General features: G+C 40.6%; 2 protein-coding genes across 7 annotated transcripts in view; one reads left to right on the top strand and one right to left on the bottom strand.

Annotated features, from left to right (window-relative positions):
• Positions 1-480: 480 nt before the first annotated feature.
• Positions 481-7255, bottom strand: LOC113138912 (secretory carrier-associated membrane protein 1-like). Of its 5 annotated transcripts, none has more exons than XM_026321767.2 (10): positions 7036-7255; positions 5532-5612; positions 5198-5263; positions 4985-4996; positions 4545-4656; positions 4093-4221; positions 3816-3975; positions 3537-3638; positions 3332-3449; positions 481-2902 (listed from the first exon to the last, which is right to left on the bottom strand). In XM_026321767.2, the coding sequence occupies exons 1-10, from the start codon at positions 7090-7092 to the stop codon at positions 2741-2743; spliced, it is 999 nt and encodes a 332-aa protein (XP_026177552.1). In that variant the 5' UTR covers positions 7093-7255; the 3' UTR covers positions 481-2740. The 5 variants fall into 5 exon arrangements, with proteins under 5 accessions (XP_026177552.1, XP_026177550.1, XP_026177553.1 ...); XM_026321765.2 differs by having other exon boundaries at positions 5198-5308; positions 7036-7253; XM_026321768.2 differs by lacking the exon at positions 4985-4996.
• Positions 6265-23119, top strand: part of LOC113138914 (homeobox protein orthopedia B-like) — a 53798-nt gene continuing 36943 nt past the window's right edge. Inside the window, exons 1-2 of one of the 2 annotated variants that reach the window (XR_003296504.2) lie at positions 6265-6501; positions 7195-7332. The gene's annotated coding sequence lies outside the window, so the exon portion shown is untranslated. Of the gene's footprint in view, positions 6502-7194; positions 7333-23119 lie in introns of those variants that run through there. The other variant, XM_033325383.1, reaches the window with a different exon arrangement.

Here is a 23119-nt window from a genome sequence, read left to right as displayed (position 1 = left end):
TTCACAATAATTTACTCAGATAAGTGATGTTACTACATCATGATTTCTGAAAATAAGTACATTATTATCCATCCATCCATCCATCCATCATCTATACCCTCTTAGTCCTAACCAGGGTCCCAGGGATCTGCTGGAGCCTAACCCAGCTCTCTTTGGGTGAAAGGCAGGGGTCCACCCTGGACAGGTCACCAGTCCATCACAGGGTAAGTACACTAATATTTCTTTCAAATTTTATTTCATGTTAATACCATAAATATACAAAACGCAAAACTTTTTCACATGCGACAAAGGCCAGACAAGAGTGCATTATGTATTTTTTTTTACATATGATTGATAATGGGGATGACATTTTTAACTTTACAAAATATACAACAAGTGTTCCTTTTGGATGAGTGTCTTCTCTGATTTAGTAAAATAATCTGTTCCATACCGTAGACCAGCTTGCCAAATACATCAAGAAATGACCCACTGTGGCACAGCTTCATATAACAGCAATTTAAAGTATAGGTACATGGCAAATACAATATCTTAAATGAAAATATGGCAAGGGAACACATCACAAACCAAGATTTAAAAACAAATCTATATGACATTTGGTAGATTTCTCACAGCTTTTCAGGATACAGAATAACACTTGAGGGAGATTTTTTTTTTCATACCCGTCTTTCATACATCCTCGTCCACACGAGCACACTTCTTGCAGGGTCAAGTTGCAAAGTCATTGAATACTTTTTTTCAATCTAGCTAATCATTACAAAACCACACAAATGTAATGCATAATGTAAAATCAAAGCAAACTGAAATAAAAACAAATGATACCATAAATAAAAACATTTGTTTCTTGCACTAACTGCAACGTCAAACAAAAAAATGTGCAATGCGTTGAAAACAATACTGCCAAAATGTAAGCTAATTATTTGATTTTCATTTTGGTAACACAGGAGCATTTCGTCCACTATAGAGTTCGGTCCATACGTTTCTAATAACGGCAGTAGCAGTCATCAGTCATCTATCATGCATCTTCAGACACTCACCACTACTTTGAGTGGTACTAAAGCACAACACAAATGTAATCCAGTCAATAGTTCACTTCAGTGACAGTAGTCTGTACAAGTTAGTGCTGAATACCACTGTTTCTACTGAATATAAATGAATGTATCTGAATAATGATATCACTGAATGTGCATCAAGTCCAATCCTCTCTTTCTTTTTTAATGTTCATTTGTTATGCCAGTAATCCAGTACTGAGAGTTTTTGTCTGTAAAAATGCAAACAGTAGTGTACACATAGAGAAGAGCGCATCAGTGTTTTTACTGTGTTATGTTTGCAGGTTAATCTAAAAAAGAGAAAGGTGGGTCATTTTTCTCAGTTCGCTCTATGTAGGTTATGTGATTAGGAAACATGACAGGAGGCCACGACCAAGCGGCTCGCAGATTCATAGCAGCGTTAGTTTTCAAGTGTGAAGGGCTACAAAATCAACCCAGGGAGTACCTCACAGTAGTCCGTTAATATCATAAAGACATAAAACTAAATAAAATCTCAAGTTTTTTTCCCCCCTGTAGTGTACCAGGCCAACACAGCCCAGCGTGTTTTAGATTTGTGGTGAGGACTGGGGACCTACTGACCTGGGAGTTCAGTGCATCTTCACAAACAGATTCAAACATCATCAGTTAATCCAACAACCGACGACGACATGCAATACTTTTACAGCAACTTCTCACAGAAGCCAGGGGGAAATGAGTGGGCAGCCATTATCCCAAACCAGTTGACCCCAGTCAGAGGGAATGTTTGTAGTGGACAGAATGACTTCTACCTTGAGTGTGCTAAACATGCATGTCATGATCATGCTGTCAAATCTTAGTAAGCCACAGAGAAGCAGAACCCAGCCCACTTTGCCAATCAAAGTATCACACAGAAAGGGAATAACTGTTCAACTGACAGGTGGCAGGTCTTTAAAGAAGAGACATAAAGGGACTTAAATAGAGACATATTCCTATTGATATAAATTATGGTTTAAGAATACCGTACATACAGAGACCAATTACTTGTCTCAGAACAGAAGCACTGAGCACAATTTTCCTTTTAGATCTCAAAGATCAAGCACGGGATTAAAAGAAAAACAAGTCAGAGCCACAGTTTTCGTAAAGTGAGGTACACACTCACGCAGGCCCAGCCATTCAAACATTCACTGTGACCAAGAAAACAGAACTATGTGCAAAACACCATGATCAGGTTATCACTTCTCATGACTCTATACTGTATTAGCTGGGCAGGAAGCTGTTTGGTGGGTATCACCATGACCAAAATAAGGAATACTAGAACTGTGACCTCTGCCTGACGTAGGGGGCAGGAGAGCAGGAGAGCAGGGAATGCGAAGGAGTGAGTAGGTGTGTGAGATGGAACCCCCACAGTATATCATGAATCACTCAGTGGATGTTTCAAGGTATGTGAGCAGACAGTGACCTGACTGAGAAGTAGATAGGGGGGATGTAGGGTTTTTTTTTTTTTTTGACATATGAGGTTAAGTGAAGATGGACAACTCTGGTTAGTTGTCTCTTGTTTACTTTACACTTTTTATGCAAAGTGTACCAGGCAATCTTAGCATTGCAACATTCATAAACAACGTCAATTTGATCTGATAGCCAGCTGGGCCAGAGATGTGCATCACCATCAAATTATGTGTGTGTGTGTGTGTGTGTGTGTGTATATGCTCTGTGTGTTTATGTATATGTGTGTTAGTTTAGGGATGAGCTTTGAAGGCCCCGCGAGCAGCGTTGGATGCAGCATTAGCCGCAGCGTTGGCAGCTGCAGTCTGAACGGTCTTGTTAGACATGACTCCAGTTGCAAACTCTTGCTGAGCTTTCTCGAAACTAGCACCAGTGGTACGATAGAGTGCGTGCACCTGCAAAGAGTGGAAAAGAAAATGAGCTGGGCTTAAGGTAAAAGATTTCAAACTGCCACAACATCTTTGGCACAGCATTGCATGAAAGAGTTGGCAATGTTTCCCTTCCTGACCAATCACAATATTGACATTTGGCTCATCATTAGCAAAGAATAATGACTGCACACACTCTCCTCTTTATTCTTGACAACTATCTAGTATCTGCTGAGATTGGATTATATGTAGTCCACTGGAGCTAACTAAATTATCTATAACTCCAGTGAGTGTCACTTACAGTGCATCTCTCCACTCTGAAATATTCAATATAATATAAATATAAATATATAAACATTTATTGATACTGTTGAAATATTTAGCATCATGAATCTGTTTTTTACCATTGCCACTTGGTTTCTCCTTTAAACATAAAAACTTGTGTTCACATTTTACCTTTTTAAACATAATGAGTGAGCCCACAGACAGTGCTGTGAACAGAGCTGCAATCAGTAACATGATAATCCCCACTGGGATACTGGTGTTCAGACCAGTTAAAGCTGCGATCCAACCACTGGCAAAACAAAAACAATGACAGTCTGAGTGAAATTCAGTACGCACTCATAGAGGTACAGAATGAGTAAAAGCCTTAAATACTCACCATGTTCCCCAGCCAGTGATGCCAATAGTTTGTAAAACATGAACTCCAAACTGACAGATATACACGAAGAAGAAGACAAAAAAGCGGAAAGAACTGTCACTCCTGTTATGGAGACAGAGAACAAGGCAGTGAGGAAAAAAGTAATGTAAATGCAACAAAATAACAAAAGGCATTTGTGAACAACTGTCAAAAAATCAATAATTAAGAAAAGAACGAGCGTCTATGACACAAAGACACCAATAAAGTGAACAGTAAGTAAACTGGCATCTATCTGCTTACCTGAAGGCCCCGTAAAGCGGTCTGTACCAGCAGACGAAAGAACAGGGTGTGAACAGCAGGAACCATAGCATGGCCAGACCAAAATCTACACCACGTGATGCATCAACACAGAACCAGGCCAGGCAGCCAAACATGTTCACAAAAAGTGTGCCTGCATGAACTGGTAAAAAACAAAAACATGAATACCTTTAGTGTCATTTCAGCAAAAGAACATAATGAATTATAAAGAGCAATATTCACTGAAATAGGAGGCAGTTCTGTCAGATCATCCACTTACACATCCACAGGTTGTACATGATCTTGACAGTCTTCTGAAACTCTACAGGAATGTCCACTGCAATATCATGATAGAAACATGGGCCAATGGGGAACTTCTCTGGCAGCGGAGGCCAGTTGTTCTTACGGCCTGTGAGGACAGCAGGGACATTTACTATGAGGCATACTGATATCACTTGCTACTGCTACATAAAGATGCATTCTAGTTATATTGGATTAAAATATCTAAAAAAAAACACCTGTGATTATGTAAGCAAACTAAGAAGTATTGTGACTTTTTGATGATAGCTAGAATTCTGTTGTGCCAAGTGTAACTTCATCTTACTGTCTTGTCTTGTCCTCAGGAGTTTAGACTCCAGAGTTGCCGTCATGAATCTAGCTTTGATTGGTAATGACCACTCAGACTCTGAGGTTAATGAGCAAGTGGGCGAGAAAGGCTGATGGCTGACTGACCTCCTGCAGCTCCATGGGACTGTAACTCTCTCTCTCTGCGATCAAGCTCTGCTGCTTTCTTCTCCAACTCCTCCTGCCTTCTCAACAACTCAGCTTGAGCACGTGCTTGGTCCTAATAAAAACACAGAAATCTTCTTAAAATGCGCTTCCCAAACGTCTGACAAGAATTTTGTGATTTATGGTCAAATCCAATAAAGTAAGTAATGAAGGCATTTTTTCACTCAGGTAAGCTTGTGTGTGTTATTTCAAGAAGGGAAAAAGGGGGTCAGGAAATCAGCTACTGTTCTTCACTCACTTGTCTTCTTCAGTTAGTACTAAACTAGCTTCAAAATGGTACGGAAGAGGAAAGGTACAGGTGTGGAAAGGCCAGTACACGAATTCACACTATTCAAAAACAGTGACACGACAGATAAATGGAAACAACAGATGAAAGACAGTACCTCATTACGCTGCTGTCGGGCCACCAGAGAACAGATGAGTATATGAAGAACGAGAGGAAAGGTGAAGCAGAAGCAAAGAAAAAGTCTGTCTAGTTTTACAGTCTTGTGAATTTAAATGTAGAGGCATATGTCACTAACCTAGACTGGACAAATAAAAGTTAATGAAAACTAGATGTAATTCAGTGCACACAAACAGGTTTCTGTATGTGGTACCTGAGTCTGTTGCTGTGAGTAAGCCGGAGGCTCTTCTGTGGGCTTCATGATGGCAGGCTGTGTGTTCTGGGAAGGGACAGGAGCAGATTTGGGAGCATGTCCAGAGGCTGCCTGTAAACCAGCATAGACCTGCTATGTTACTTTTTTTTTTTTTTTGTAAAATTAAAAAACTGACCTTGAAACAAAACTGGAATTAGGCCACAGTCATAATTTGTCAGTGAAATCCTCTGTGACTGAGAGGCGGAGGAATAGAGTAGTGGATAAAATCAGGTCATTCTTTCAGAAGCACACACGCATACACACACTCATCAATAATAACGCTAGTAAAACTGACCGTTCTGGCATCTGTGAAGGGGTTATACTCCTCCAGACCACCAGGAGGGGCAGACCGGGTCACCTGCGTCACTGAAGGATCCTATGTGACAGAGAAGATAAAGACTAGAACCACAAAATTGAAATTAAATTAAAACCACATATTTACTGAGTCTATTCATACTTATGATCGGGCCAGTTATTATTGCTGTGTTTACAGAGCAAGGTGTGCCCGCACAACACACAGGTGACTGTCAATGCATTTGTTAAGTTATTTACCATTATTAGTCCCACAGTGGGGAAATTGCATTACCCACACACCCAAAGTGCACACACAGCAGTGCACACACACAGCAGTGCACAGTGAACACACACCGTGAACACACACAGCCATCTCTGCGGCGCCCAGGGACCAGTTGGGGGTTGTTTTGTTGGGTCAACGGTCTCACCTCAGTCGTGGTATTGAAGGTGGAGAGAGCACTGGCTATTCACTCCACCCCACCAACACTTCCTGCCAGTCCTGAGACTCGAACCTGCAACTTTCAGGTTACAGGTCTGACTCTCTTTCCATTAGAGAAAGCCCAGAGAAAGCATCCAGTTATAGCAGTTCAGACTGCCCCTGACTGTTACTTGTTTTTTCTATTCTCTGAAGCATTTCTTTGCCTACATGTGATGGTCAGTTGTGACACATGTCAGTAGCTGGATTCGAACCAACATCACACATTGCTCTCAGTGCACATGGAGCACCCATGTGCATTCATAGTGTTTCATTGTATTCACAGTGTTAGGTGTAGAGGGATCTGGAAGAGGACACAAAAACCATGTTCCCATGATATGTCAGGGTCTAGTGTCCCACCATGTGCCGTGAAAAGCCACCAGGCTGCAGGTTGACTCCACCCACTGAGCACACACACACACACACCCCTTCAGGAAGAGTGGGGGTGCTCCACAGATGAATCACCTGCCCAGGTGAGCACCAGCAGCCTCTCGAGGTAAGACCATTTACATTAATGTGGGACTGTATACAGCTCAGGGGAGACCACTTACCACCAACATTTTCCTACACACGTGTTAGTGAACAGAGCACGACACGGTGAGAAGGTAGTGGATGTTTCTAGACAAATTTAGTGTGGATATTTTTTGCGACGTGCCCAGTGTATTAAATCCATCCAGATGTAGCTACAGCACATTAAACACCTGTAAGAGACAAAAGGTGTGTAACCTCCTGAGTCCTGTCCTACACTGTTAGCTAGCTAACGTTATTAGACCACCAAACCTAGAGCTAGCCAGGTAGCATCATGTGTCTTTGTTCTCAGTCGGAATAATCGTCATTAAACCTTCAGAACAAATAGCCTGGACGTGCTGGGGAATCATTCGTGTCCTTATGTGTGAGAGAAAAGGTAAATAATGTTAATGATAACTAACGTTAGCCTTTAGCTCGCTGTCCGGCTATTAGCCGAGCCAGTTAGCAGGGATGCTAAAGTACGACTGGCCTCAATGGGCTTTTAGCTAGCCAAGTTGGGTACCTGAAAGGGGTTGCTGAAGTCCGGGTCTGCGAACGGGTTGCTGTCAAAATCGGACATGGTGCAGTGTTTGTACTAGCGGTTTTGTGTGTGGAAGAGCTCCCCGATTGTCCAGGGAAGGGTCAGTCCCTTGGTTTAACTGCCTCTCTGTGCTCCCCGCAGTCCTCTCCGCCTCCTGCTGATGGAGACCCTTTGCTTAGCAAGTTAGCCAGCAGCACAAAAAATGGCAGGAGAGGAGACGTGATGACCGGCACCCTCTACGTCACAGTTCCAGCACCAGGCAGCATGACGTCGGGACAGGTATTGTGCATCTGAACACACTGGGCTCTGAGTTTGCGTCTCACATTTAGCAAACATCCTGGATTTTTATGAAACAAGGTTTGCATTTGAGACCTGACCACAGGCCCCGGTGCCTGGGCCCCACGGACCACCCCCCCACCCACATCTCCCACATTTTGTGTGCGCTTCCTGCAAAAGTTTTCATTATGTGCAGCTTATAGAGCAATTGCATTTACCCAGAGACACACAAATCAACCAGCAGCACCCACACTACAACCTGGCCCCATGTTTTGTTGTGTCCAGCTTGTTTGTGGTCACGTAGTTAAACAGAAGTTTCTGTGCACAAGAATAACAACGTCCACATTGATATTGCACATTAGTGGTGCAAATCATAACTAATAGGCCTGTGCTGTTTGCCAAAACCCAGCTCAGTCAGCTCTGACATCCCCTGGAGCCTTGATTTGAGAAATCTGGCAGTTTAACAAGCTGCGTCTTCAAAGTTCTTCAGATTCCTGTATGTCCTTTTTCCAGAGTTATAGTTACTTCAGTAGTATTGAAGTACAGTTCTGATGAATACGTAACCTTATTCTTCTCTATGCTTGTACTTTCAAACATCTCAGAGGAGAATATTATTCTCTTTACACCACTACATTAAGATTAGATTAGATAAACTTTATTGATCCTCATGGGAAATACCTTGGTCAGACACTCATGAAAAATATTAAATATAAAGGAAATAAAATAATAAAGCAGAAAATACATTTGCATACATACAATACACACACACACAGAAGTAAATATACACTAGTCAACACCACAGAAGAGACTATGGTGGAGTCATCTGCTGCAAAGGGGGGAGTTATTAAAAGAAGGGTGGAGAACGGTGTGAATGAAGTCCTGTTCACTGTGAGAGCGGAGCTGGATGAGTCTGTTGGAGAATGAGCTCTGCTGACCTTCTATAATCTGGTGAAGTGGGTGTGAAGAATTGTCCTTGATGGAGAGCAGTTTGTCCAGTGTCCTCCTGTCCCTCACTAAAGCAGAGTCTACTCATTAATTTAGTTACAGTCCCTTTGAGTTACAATATAGATGAGCAAATTCTATGTAAATATGATGAATTGCTTTACATGAGAGAGTCAAATATTATTTATTTGTTTAGGTGCAGTATTTGTTTAGGTTAACCCTAACCCTTTAACCATCTGCAACATTTTGATTCTGTAATAATCCAAAAAATGTAACTCTAAAACTGGGACTATCTGATAAAATTACATGTAGATGGTCGTATGTGTTGTCATCTAAATCCATCTTTATCTTATTCTCATATTTATGATTTAATTATAAGAATTTTAATTGTCATGTTTTTTTTTTTTCCCCTCTATTGTGATTAAAATCTCAACACTTCATCATACCCAGTGGGTACTCAGTACACAGTAGTGCAGTGATGTAAAAAACATTGTACTTTTCTTTCCATAAAAGCAAAGATGGTGATCTGAATTTATAGCTGCTTACTTTTACTATGTCCAAACTGTACCGTCCTGATTTTATTTAAATAAAACAAAACAAACAACAATCTCAAATGATTATTTCTGCTCCATTCTTGTGTTCAGTCCTATACATAAACGGTATTCCCACAAAACAGCGTTTGGGCTCTTGTAGGTCAAATACAACTGTAATCTCCTCCATTTGATGATTATGATGATTATCTTAATGGTGATAATAATGAGGATGATGATATATGGGAGTGTCTGCTGCTCAGTTGGTCGTTTATGCCTGTGAGAAAGAGCTGGAGAGGCAAACTCAGACTGCCTGTTCCATGATATGTAACAGTGACCTCTTTCTCTGCACAAGTCTCAGACAATTTACTGGAAATCATTTTATCTCACTTGACTCTAAAAGAAGTATCAGGCCCCATGAGAGCATCTGCAGTTTGTGTGTGTGTGCACACGTGTGTGAACATTTCCTTATTCAATTTGAGATTCTGTTTGTTGCCACATATGCCCACTTGGGGGAGCTATGGTCCAGTAGGTCTCTTCCACCGGTTTTGCAGAATCCTTTCTCATTTGCCGTCAATTTATTTTCATTCAAACCAAGGGTGACCATGTGAAGAGCATCAGATCAGTTGACAGCCTGTAAATGTGATTTAAACATTTAAGCACCATTTACCCAGATTAAGTTTCAATTGAAGAACAAATGCTATTAGGTGGAAATCTTACAGTATGTGGTAAATGATGGAGCTTTAGATATTACCTTTTATGGTTTGAATCTTATTGCTCGTATTTAAACAAAGGCACAATACTACTTTGGTCTTGTAGCAGCCCAACATCCAATAACTTTAACTTAAACTTATTTGCTTCTGTTAATAAGTAAATGTGCACCTTTATACACAGCTTTTGTGCTCCTTCTGGTTTATGTACTGTACTGTGCCACACTGATAGACTAAACAAAAACTGCGTATTCATTACAATTCAACTCCTGTCCACAAACACATGCACACAGGCCTACAAACACACTCTCACACATACACACACAAAATGAGCATCGGTTCCTTCCCTAATCTTGTATTAATGGACCCAATCACAGACTCTATGAATAATCAATGGCCAGTGGTCTGCAACCGCAGTACTGAGACCTTGAGTGAAGCTGAATTTTCCTAATAAGACGCACACACACACACACACACACACACACACACACACCTTGAGGCCCTAATAAGCACTAATGCACTGTGGGTTGAGAAAACGTCACATGGTTTGTTTGCTGCAGAATGTAAAAGATAAACATGTTGTGAGAGGCGGTGCACTGTGTGTGTGCGCGTGTGTGTGTACAGTATATTGTATATGGAGAAGAATAGTGTGAAAATGAGGACCTGTCTACCCTTGTCCAGTATCTTCTGACTCTCTAATGCTGCTTTCCTCAGATGACTCTGTGTGGAAACAACTGCTTTTGCTAATAGCTGCTACATTAGTTTCTTAACCAGCTGGTCATGGTCATTTGGAAATGTTCATTAGGTCACGGACCAGAGTGAATAGGTGTGATACTTCACTCCCTGCTGTTGACTGTAGAAGTACAGAAAAAGAGACGGAGCACAGAGAGAGAGAGAGAGACAGACAGCAGGAGAAGGAGAGAGAGGCAATTTACTGGCCAACATGACGACCAAATGTTAAAAGCTGCAGATGCAATTATCATCATATTGCCCTGAATAAGAACCTTGTGCATAATTAGATCTCATTAAGGTCTATGAGTGTTATTTTAGGGCTCTGAAAGGTTGGATAAGCAGGGCTTGATATTATGGGTTATTAATGCTGCAACATCTGGTGCCATTCTGGCACTAGTCTGACAGTCATTTGAATGGGCTAGATACTTCAGTATTCAACTGATGTTACAATCATATAGTAAAACACAAAGTAGAATATATTGTTCTATAAATACATGGATGGTGATACAGATACAGCATATAAGTATATGTTAAATTCTAGCTTTAATATATGGTGTCCGTATGCATGTGAATTTGTTTGTGCTGATGACCAGTCAGAGCACATTACACACTGCAGTGAGAAACAGTCCTCTGTCGCCGGAAAAACGATTGATTCTCCATTTCCATATTAATGAGCGGATTTGTTAAGAGCTGCAGGAGAGGGAGAAAATAACAGGGTCTTCATAGGGCACGACATTTATAAATAAAGCTGATGCAGAGAAAAATGGAAATTAAACCTTTTAGTTTAATAAATTTGAGGCGTCCGCAGCAAAGCGAGCGATTTGCATTTCCATTTGTGGCCAAATAATGAGAGTGTGGGTCCATGATGAGCCAGCTAGTGCTGCTTTTGGGTCTTAAACAGTCAGACGATCACTCCAGCGTGCAGCCCTCCATATCAGTGTTATTAGCTCAGGCCTGTTAACTCTGTTTCTTGGCTTTCTAAGATTATTTGGCAAACTAGAGATTCTTATAGTCACTTTGAATGAGGAATCAGATGATGCTCAGTCAAATTTATTCACTTCTATATTTTGCAAATATCCAACATAGATGTTTCTCTTTTTTTCTTCTTGAATATTCAACATCCTCTATACTGTACGTGCAGATGTGTCTTTAAAATGATCTTGTGTTGTTCTAAAATAGCTCTATCATAAATTGTGTCTGTCTTTTGTTCTGCCTCTTTTATAAACACTTGTACTTAGACACACAACTTTCTCTCTCGATTCATACACACACACACACACACACACACACAAAGCATCACTGATTGAATTTATTGGGGAATGGATGTTGACTAGAGCACTCCAAGCAGGCTAGATTGTTGTTGTTCCCAGATTGACAGACAGACCCACAGCGGCTGATTGAAAGTGCCTTTTAGCTTGCTCTCACTGTATATTTGATTTGGCAAAATGGAAGGGGAGTCCAGTCTTTTCCCAGGATGCAAACACAAGTCCCCGTGTTTGTGTTGGAGTATGTGTGTGCTTGTCTATTTGTGTGTACCATGTGTACATTTACCAATGGATGCTTTAGTAAATGCTGCATAAAATGTACCCCTTTCAGGTATTAATTGAATAATGCAAGCACTCTTCTTGTCAGCCATCAAGTGGGCCTCTTTCTCAGTGGCCTGTACTGCTCTCCTTGCCTGTGAATTGACTAGATTTATCTGTGTTGTTCCAGCCAATGGATGCCATTTGTTCCAAATGTTTGACATAAACATGCAAAGAGCAGAGGCGTGCACTCATAAAATAAGCTTCTAGACTGTTGTTTTACAGCCCAAAGGGACCGATGGGGGGGGGGCCTCTCAGCCTATCAAATCATGTGGAGCTCTTGCTGAGTCAACGGTGTGTTAAAGTTCTCTTTCAACCAATGATGTGATGAAAAGGAACAATTGCCACCATAAAGACGGAGAGAAGAAAGGGTGGGGAAGGAGCATGGAGGAGAGAGAGAGAAAGTTGGAGGGGAGATGTGCAATGAAATATGCGTACTTATTTTTCATACCTTTAATGGGACACATCTCATTTGGTGCCTTATGTCTGCTTCCAAACTGTAAAAGATATTTAGCTTTACACCTGCAGGAAATTCCCCATAATAAAGACAATATTGGCATAGGAGTCTTTGCTGAATCTGCTCTATACTTTCTAATGCTGTTAAGACAACCATGGTATTAATGCAGCTTGTAAAGCATAGAATAGAACACTTACCCTCAAAGTTACATCTAACTTGTATCTTTGAATGGAAATGAAATGAAAGTAAGATTAATCAAGATAGCCTTTAATTTAAGAATAGAGAGTTTTGTAAAGGTAGAAATTCCACTCAGATGCTGTCTTTATTATGTATATGGAATACACCCTTGTGTGTGTGTGTGTGTGTGTGTGTGTGTGTGTGTGTGTGTGTGTGTGTGTGTGTGTGTGGGTCTTAGTTGTACACATTGAGGTTCGATTTGCTGATTTAGCACCTCTCTAATTTTCCACAGGGTAATATTTGCCTTACCTACTGCCATTTGTTTTTATTATCTAGGTGAATATGTTTGTCTAAGGATATCAATAATCATAAACAGAGCCATGACGCTTTCACCTCTCTCTCTCTCTCTCTCTCTCTCTCTGCATAAGTTAACACTCTTCATACTTCTGTCTCTCACACAAGGCTGCTCTCATCTCATATTTTGATTGCACACAGTCTACATATTTCAGTGTGTAATTGGTGAAAAGCAAACATTATCAAACCCGGTTTCCGTCAAACTACGTGCACACATACAGTACATAACCGCACACACATAAATTCACACACACTGCCTCGTCTCATGCCTTGACTGAGTGTGTGCTCCCCTATTACAGACAGTAATTACCGTCAGTCACCCTGTGTGTCCATAACAAGCCAGCATAATGCCCTAATCAGGCCTGGATTAATCCAACCCTCTCTCTAATCACTCTAAAAGTGATTTATATTGTTTTTCCTGTTCGGAACAAATGAAATCTGTAGCCTAAATTAATACTGGCTTTTCATCACTGGGAAGTTAAAAAGCCAGTAACCATCGCATTCTTGTCATTAAAGCTGCATCTGAGGAAACAGGAACATGTGCACGCACGCACGCACACACACACGTACACACAGGCACACATACACACACACACACACATAAAAGCTTACATACATAAGTTAGAAGGAAAAATATATAATGTAATATTCCATTAACTTGGCAAACAAATAACATTAGTCTTCTGCTGAGAAAGGCTTTCAGACCAAGTAAATGGGGTCATCAGAGGAATAACTAAAATTTTATTGCTACTATTTCATATCACACGTTCTGCTTTGATTTAATAATTACAATCAGAAAATAGCTGATAACTTACTTTTACATTGAATAGTTATATCAATTCTTTTTCAAGATCTTTGTGAGATGTAACTTAAAAGCTCCAAGAGGTTGTTGGCCAGGAATCATGTATGTCAACGCAGGAATATTTTTCAACTATAATGGACATAAAATTTATCTAGTTTTTTTATATCCATCGACCAATTATTCTAATGAAAAATGCTCTATATCATTCTGTCCAAGTCATTTGTCAAATTGCATCAGCCACAATCTTGCAATTTCTTGGTTCCATGCTTTCATTTAAGATAGCATGCCTCCTATTTTGGTCCATGCTTCCTACTTTGTTTCATTTCCATTGTTAAACAAATCAATTCCAGCCCTCACTCACTTCCCACTGTTTTTCATTATGAAGAACGAAGGCCGGACACGAATCGTAACAGAACCCTGAAATTTCCTGCTCACTATTCAGCTTGTGCTCAGAATACAAACCAACTCACAAGACGCACATTTAACAAATGCAAATTGTGAGCCAATCTGGTCGAGCTATGTTGGCTCCCGGGTTCCATATTCATTTCCTCCACCCCACTGTTCATAAACTCCAAACACAGTCCTGGGGTTACCTGAGAGGGATAGGAAATGGCGATCTGACAGTGTCTACGATCTCACTCTCTTTTCTTCTCCTTTTCCTCTTCCACACTGTATCTTACCTTTGCCCCCCCCTTCCCTTCCTTCCCTCTCCCCTATTCTCCCTTCATCCCCTCTCCCCTGTTCTCTTCATGCTGTGTAATTCTCATCTTACACACTCTGTTGCTCTGGACTATGAATAATGCATGGTGTGTGAGAAATCCTCAATCTCATGCTTGGCTCCCAGCGAGCATTACGGATCTTGCATCTCTATTACAGAGATGAATAGGAGAGAGGGGAATATCGCATAGGACACGCTCTAACTTCGTTGTTTGTTTTCAGCATTAAAGCCCCAATCTGGGATTTCTTTAAGTACAGATAAATTATGTATATAAATACCCAAAGAGACGCTTGCCAGTGGAACATAATATTGTCAGAACTTTTACAATCCACTATATTGACACTATAATTTTGCTTTTCTCTTGTCACAATACAAATAAATATGAACAAGAGCAACCCTATTTACAGCTTCAGAATAGATCTAAAATTTGTGTGTTCTTGTATGCTGACAGCCCTTGAAAAAATAATTTATTTTCAGTTAATCAATTTTTTTATAGCGAACTACTTTAAATGCAATCAAGTAATGCTATAAAATGCAGTGCTATAACATTTTACCTGAGACGTGTGTTTTCATTTTCACCGTTTCTGTGATTTGATTTTTGATGGAAATGACACAACGATAAATGCAGAGACAATATGTTTATAAATACAAGGGTGTGTGTGTGTGTGTGTGTGTGTGTGTGTGTGTGTGTGTGTGTGTGTCAGTCACCATTGGCACTTTGCTATCAGCTGAAACACTACGAATGCAGATAACAAAGCAGGATCGGGTTGCTGCTCACACAGGAATAAAAAACATACTCTTAGAGAATAGGTCAGGTAAAACTCCATTATGTTCAATCCACAGTCTCATCACACTAGGAACAAATGACTGCTTGAACCTTTCTGCAGACATTGTCGGGAGTGTAAATCTACTGAAGTGGCTGTTGCCTGTGAGTAGTTTTACAAGATTTTTTTGACAATCTTTCCCAGTTTTTGTTGTCACCTTCTTCTTATTGATTTCCTTCTGTAGTGATGATGCTACATCATGGGACACTTACAAGAAAAGAACTGTTATTTAAAAAAAGAACAGAAAAAGATTTTGGTCTTTGGTCCTTGCTGCTTCTGAGTTAGCATCATCTATGCATTGTGTGTGTGTGTGTGTGTGTGTGTGTGTGTTTCACTGTATGTGTGAGCCATGCTAAAACAGACTCCATGTTTTATGGGGTGTGTACATGCGATAAAAGCAGTGGAGAGTTAAAGTGCTTTTCTACCATGCTCAAAGCCATGTGTCAGCACTTGACCACTAAATCCATACAATTCCCTTGAACAGTTTCACTTCCTCTGATAGTCTATCATTCCTCTGTTTCAGGTGGCTGGCCACTGTGGCTGACAGGGCCGAGTCCTTGAGGAGATCATGTGTCTGTGGAAAGTACAGGACAAACACTGTCGTCTGAGCTTTTATTCCAGTGTTTCTGTTGTTGCCCCTTTCTGTCTCCCTCTGCTGTGTTTCACTTCCATCATCTCACTGAAAGAGCTCCATGGCTTTGCACACACAGTGGTACATGATTTATTTTTTATTTTTTTGGTGGTAAAGTATCGTCTATAGCTCGGGGGATAGTGTATGTTACCAATATGTTATACATTCTCAGATCATGAGTGTAGTTTTATTTTATCTTTGACATTCTAGATGTTCATTTCTATCTTCTGATTTTTTTATTCTGCTTCATCCAGTGCTGCACATCATTTGCAATATAAAGCAGCGATGGAGAATATTAGGAATAAAAACCTCGTTATTCCATGATGCTGGAATCATATAGAAATATGCCTCCTATTTTGCTAGACATGGCTTACTCTTTTTGTCTTTTTCATGCCCGGCTTGGGTGAAGCCCAGATGAATCACGCTAACGACCTGGGCTCTGTACTGCAGCACTGCTCCAAAATTAATATCTAAGGAATGGAGATATGGGGCAAATATATGAGAATAGGAACCTACTGCTGAGGCACACACATGCACGCACACATATGCACTCACACATACTGCACACACACACACACCCTGACAGGCAGGCTATTATCCCCCAGCCCAGGCTGCCGTAATTGGCTATCGCTTTTTACAAATGTGGCTCTGTCTGACTCGCATATCAGCTCCCGTCTTATCAACCGTGTAGGGGTCACCACCATGTCCGTGCTCGTGTGTGTATGTATGTGTGCTATATGTAGGGGGTCACTGGTGTGTGTGCCTATCCCTCTCATGTCTCCATAACACACTCATTTATGCTAAACGAGCCAGTGGATGCTAAGTGTGTGAGTGGCTGGCCCCTCTTTGGCAGTGCCTGAGTATTTAGCCATTAGTCTGCTAATAACATCAAGATCATTCCAACACCAGCTAGCTGATGATGAAATATTAGCTTAGCTCAGACTGTCATTACTTAGTCTGGGCTTGCCTTGGAGGTCAGGTCCATCTTATTTCTCGCTTGGGGATAAAACCCAGTTATTAACCGAACGTGCATATTAATTTCTTAATTTTGTCAGTGTGTACAAAGTACAGACACTAGTGCAGCTAAAATCTGCTGGTTTTTCCTTTAGCCTACTGTCCAACAGAAGCTTTTTTTCTGCCTCCCTTCACTGCATGGATTACCCTAATATGAGTGTTTAGAATTGATGCTTTTATTTTCATTTTTAGAGAGGAGCAAGCAATGATCAACAAAGGTCCCCATCTGGAATTGAACCAAGGAAATTTGCACATTGAAAGATGTGATGTGCATGTACTGTTGTTTTAGTTACCAAAGCCAGCAGGGTTTCATGCGAATATATATGATATGACTGGCATTGCAATTTAGCATTCAGAATTTTGTAGAGGATTTTAAATGTGCAGTAACTTTATGGTGTTTTTGAGCTACATTTCAATTACCTGAGTAGTGTTTATTGTAAAAGTATGGGTGGTTTCTAAATTAAGTTATGAAATTAGAGCTCTGCAACATTCAGATAACAAAAACAACCAAGCAACAGTAAGACCACCTGCATAATGTAGGCAAATAAACTACAAATCTCAAAAACTAATATAAATATTAATAATCTTTATCAATTTCATTGCATTTAACTAAATCACAGCCTGTAGATAACCTACCGTTCTGAATCTCGGTCCCCTGTCGAGGCTGATGTGCATGGTGGGCACAGTACAAACAATATATTTAAAATGCAGTAACTTCTAAAAGGTGACTCTGGTAACATAGGGCGTTCCCTCTTCACATTTGGGCAACACATAGACTGTTTAAGATTAGTGCATCAAAGGGCCAGACACAAGTTAATGTTGTGTGATTTATGATGGTGGAGACTGTCTTAAGGAAGGAGCCAGTCAATGGGCCACCTTTCATTTGTGCCAGTGCACCACAGATATGGGGTTTTAAGAGTCCCTGAAGTCTCGGTGTAATTACTTACCCACTAGGCGGGGCTCTGGAGCTGAAATTACATCATGCATAATGGGGTTGATTTAAACCTATATTTGAGAAGGCAACTGCTTGCCTATCATACTCTTGCACCTTGTTAATCCTTAACCAATGAATTAACCCTTATTACCAGTGCTGGAACATAGATACTTGCTCTCTCTCCCCCTCTTGCTCTGAATCCTCTCTCCTCTGTCCTGTTCTTACCCTCCATCTAGCTTTCTGTGATAGGGGACATCTGGGGTCAGTGATTCTGTCCTGTGACACCCCGATAGTTCCTCCTGCATTCAGATTATTCTGACCTTAGATCAGTCCTATCACCTGTACACGAAAGCACTTTAAAACCCAACCTACCAGACAGCCAGCTGCTCCCCCTCATATCTCTCAGCTTGTTTGTCTGTCTGTCTCTGTCTTGTGTGAACAGAGGAAATAGTACAACTTAAACGGAAACTGTGAGCAAATGCTCTCCAGCAATGCTTCAATTTCAAATGACAAAGTAGGGACAGAGAGTTGAGCACTGGTGTGAGATGACATTTAAACCTAGCCTTCACTATCTGTAAATAACATGCTTTAGCGCCGCTTTGCACACAAGAGTCAAGTGCTCTCAACCAAGATTGGAGTTAGAGGAGTGTGTGCATGTGATTGTGTGTGTTTAATCCAATGAGACATCGGTGTATACACTGTTCAGGCATTATTATAAGGCACATGAATCAATCCAGCTTCAAGAATTTGCTCCTGCTGGGAATGAGTGAGTTTGATTTGGCAGTCTCAAAATTCAATATGTTTCAGACCAGATTCTACTGGGTCATAGTTTTATTGCACCCGGGGTGACAGAAGTGTTTTCTAAGGGTTGAATTTGATTGACACCTGGAACTCACTTATCCCTCACTGGACCCAGACTGTCAGATCACCAAGGAGAAGCTAAACACTTGACAAGGCATCTGGTGATCATTTCTGTCACCCATGTACACAAGAGATACAAAATAAAATTCAAATGGATAAATATTTATATGTTTATAATGTTTATAATTTTAGAATTATTAATTGAAAAAAAAAAGGTAGATTTATTGACTGTACAGTTGTTTTTTGGTGGACTGGTCTGCCCATACATCACCTGAGAGGTGGCACGTCTGCTCTTGTGCGTTCAGATGAACGTCCGGTCTTATTGTGTGTGACCTCCGTCTCTCTGGCTGTTTGCTGTCTTGGATAACATTTTGACATTCCAGTCTCCTCTCTCAGACACTGCAATACCTCAGACTGAGGGTGGATGGGGGGCCCAATGATAAGGCTTCACTCACAATTAGCAGGCAGGAGCAGGGAGGCGAGAGGGGGAAATTGAACTGTCAGAGAAGAGAAGAGAGGGGGAGTGGTGGAGAGAGAGAAGGGTGGGGTGGTGGGGTGACCCCATCCTGCAAAATGGAGCCCGTCATAATTTGTTCATTTGGTGCCCATCAGGCTCTGCCTTCCCTCTCTAACACCGCTCTGCTGACCTCCCTCCCTCTGTTTCACCCTCTCCCATTCCTCTTTCTTCCATTGCGTCTTCCATTTCACCTTCCTGCTTACCTTCACTCATCACAGATCGCCCCCTTATACTATGTTCACTGACTGTACATGTGATATGATTTTCCTCTCCCTTTTGCCACACTCGCCACTGCAGGTATTGACATTATCTTTATTAAATGCATCAGTTGGTGAATTAAAAAAAATAACTGTACCCAGAGGCTGCGGGAGCTGGGAGCTGGAAGGGGGGGGAGGTAAGAAAGACGAAGGCCTGAGCCTGCTCTGCCTCTCTGGAGGGTGTGATGGATGGTAATGTTAATGTTAAATAAGCAGAGAGGCTTTTAGCTGCTCTGTATTTAAATGTCAAATGCTGATGGGCCCTAATGAGATAATACTGCTGAGAGCAATTAGCCTGCTAGATACAGAGAGGACTATTCCCACCAACACACACAGAAGACATACAGTGGAAATGTACATACAGTTATATTATCATATACAATTTTGTATATTGCTGACTGGAGCATTTTCACTTAAAGGGGTATATATATATATATATTTTTATATATAGGTGAAAATTTTCAAATCATGTTAAACACTGTGTCAGTGTTTAAGTAGGTGACACGTGATTTCTCTCTCCAGCACCACAAAAACTACAACAAAGCTGTTTAGGTTTCCCTTTTACACCATTTGTATGTGAAAAATACATGGAAAATAAACCTTTGTCCTTGTGTATTATCCCATTCAGCTCTGAAGGAAAATTATAGCAGCATAGGCCAAAATGACATAACTTGTCGGTTGTTTGAAACTGTAATCCTAGTTATTGTTCTAGTGTAAGAGGTTTCAATTTTTTCAAATTACTTTGATTCAATTATTCTACAGTATTTTCAGAGTATGTATGTAGTTAATTGCAAATTATTCGAAGTGCATTCTCTCGCGGTCTTGCTGACATATATTTCATAAGCAGTTTATCCCCCACACAACTGACTCGCCTGGTCTTCTTTGTTTGTTCTCTGGTTTTCAGTCATGTGTCTGAAATGTTTTGCAAACCCTTCTAAGTTTTGAAATCACGTTTACTTTTACAGATGGCCTGGATGTTTTTTATGATCAAATATGAAAACAAAAATATATTGTATCTTCCTTGAATTTCTTAATCATTCTTAAATATTAAATTTGTTGATTGCTTTGTTTTAAAAAACATAAAACTATGGAAATTTAGAAGTTTTGCTCCAAAGTAGTTGCGTAGTTGTGCCAGTTATTAGATTTTGCTGCAGGTTGAACTGTACAGTAAGTGCTGAAAAGACAGTATAGATTTTCATCTTTTTAAATCTTTCTGTCTCTCACTCTTTACTCGGTACAATATGTGTGAATTGTTATATGTCAGCAGAAGTGTGCATAGTGTATGTGTGTGCGTGTGTGTGACAGAGAGGATACAGGTGTTGTTAGCAAGCTCTGAAGGTGACTGCTGGTCTCATCCATCAAACAGGCTTTCCTCAGGCTGATCCCTAATGGATCCCCTCAATCAGTGCCGCTCACTGTCAGTCGCAGTGCAACAAAATGAGAAATCAGGCAACTGGTCGCGCAGCCAAGGTTGGGAGTCATATAAAGGGGACAAAGTGATAAAGACCAGCTCGTGTCCAGCCTGTTGATTAGTATTGAGTGATCTCAGCCTTCCAGCCGGTCATGACGGAACCAGGACATCAATCTGGACAAAACTACTTCTTCAACAAATATAAATCAGCTCTACATTCACTATATCCAAACCTGCACTTGACTCCAGTGTGAGGTGATGTGTTCGCTGTGCATAGTGGCCACTACATATCAGTCTGTGACTTTAATTGCACTTAGGGTCTCAAATTAAGTAGTTTTAATAAATCAGTATAATTTGATGATAGGCTACGCACTGTGTGCGCCAGAGGTTTTGAATTCATTCTGTTTAATATACAGCAGTAATGAAAATAGAAATGGTAAATGGGCTAAGCCCTGTTTGTACTTTAAAAAGTCGTCCCAGGCTAATGTAGTTATCAAGTGTTAACACACTTCACTTTACCATTGGCCATTAAAATCTATGAAGGGAGAACAGATTCAAACAGAGAGCGTTCACTTTATTCGTCTGTATCTAGGGCTCCTTACTATGTTAAATGCTAGTTCTGTCTTGCCTTCATGGTGATTTGATTTGAGAAGCTAATATACTGAAAAGCCTTTCTTTCTTTTCTTTTTTTTTTTTTTTGCTGTTTCTCTTCAGCTTCTCATTCTCTCAGGTTTAAAAGCCCATAGCTTTGGTTATTGAAAAGGCCTGTATTTGGTTTTAGGGCCTAACAAAATCCTGTAGCACATTTTCCTCTGTGAAAAAGGTTTGAGTGCCACCAGTGTTTAAAATAGACTAGTTATACAGTACGTATGCATGTGGCTTCTAAATAGAAAAGACAAGGTGATTCATATATGGAGCTACGGTGAAGTAATCTCACTAAAAGCTCTCTGTCTTGATGCAGGCTATGCTCCGCTATCAAACTCATTCACTTCCCCTCTCGGTTGTTAATAACTGTAGCGTAGTTTCACACCTTCTCGAAGGTTTTCAAGCTCACGGGCCCCAGATGCTGCAGCCCAGGTTCCACCATATGGAACTGGGTTTGTAATAGTTTGGGTAATGGTCAGTGCACAGTCAACTTAATTGGTGAGGGCGTCATGAGTGGCATCTGACATCTTTCTGGACCCGCTATATGAGAGGCAGAAAATAATATTATAATAATATTTTCATGTTCCTGCTGAGAATAAAGTAGCCGATGGTGTTAGTAAGTCTATTCCATTCATGCTTTGTCCTTGCTGCAGCCAGATACTCGCCTGTTGATGTGTTTGGTGATATTAATATTGGTGGCATTATTGATTTAGGGGCCTGCACACAGTCATACATACAGTTGTCCAGGGGTGGGCTCACCACTCACCATAAGTCAGTGTCTTGCTGGGAACACCAGGGGTGGTGTTGGCACCAATCAGAAATGATTCAGAGATTTAATGCGGCCTTCACTGCAGCTCTTTCCTTTCCAAAGTACATACAGTTCTCACATTACTCGTACTGCATCATGTTTTGTGGTTGTATATTTGCAGAATTCAGAATAAACCTAACGAATGAGGGAGCTGTGGTCATTCGATTAGGCACCCAAAGCATCAGTTTCATAAATATCTATATTCTATCAGTCCACGCAGCATCGATTGTAGAGCTGAACTCAGCTTCAGATTTATGAAAATGTTGGAAGATTTCTCCATCAGCAATGTTTAAAGGTAGATGTTAAGACGACAGCTGTCATTTACATTAGTTTGAAGTCTCACTGCTCACTCGCTGTCTTTTGTTTTACCCTACGTGTTTCTTTCTCTCTCTGAAGCTAATGAAGGCTCCTTGGTTACAGTCCATGATTATCATACAGATAGGATCATATCCCATTGATTTTATGCAGATCACCTTTCTGTGTACGCAGGGCTGATGGTGGTAGTAATTTACAGAAGAAAATCAATTACCCTTCTCGTCTGCAGAAGTAATTGTTTATTATTTTCCTATTAGACAAACTGTGTTGATCAATGTTATGGAAAGATTGCCCATGAATACTATCAACATAAATAGATTTACCTTCAACATTAGTAGTAGTTTTCCTTTAATGACCTGTGCAATGTCAAACCAATGCCACATGGCTGAGATTTAGGCACTGACTGAATGTGGTGCGTTGGTGTGTGTCTGTGCGTGTATGTTTGGTATAGACTGAGTTCATTCACAATTTTGTAGAAAAAAGTGTCGGTGTTTATTTTATTTTATTTTTTCCATTGCTGAAAACCCCTAATAGGCCTTGAAATTCTCTAAAGTCCATGAATATGTAC

This window comes from Mastacembelus armatus, chromosome 9 (genome assembly GCF_900324485.2).
Source record: "Mastacembelus armatus chromosome 9, fMasArm1.2, whole genome shotgun sequence".
Classification (NCBI taxonomy): domain Eukaryota; kingdom Metazoa; phylum Chordata; class Actinopteri; order Synbranchiformes; family Mastacembelidae; genus Mastacembelus; species Mastacembelus armatus.
Note: the sequence above shows the minus strand (reverse complement) of the source record. Positions and strands in the feature narration are given on the sequence as shown.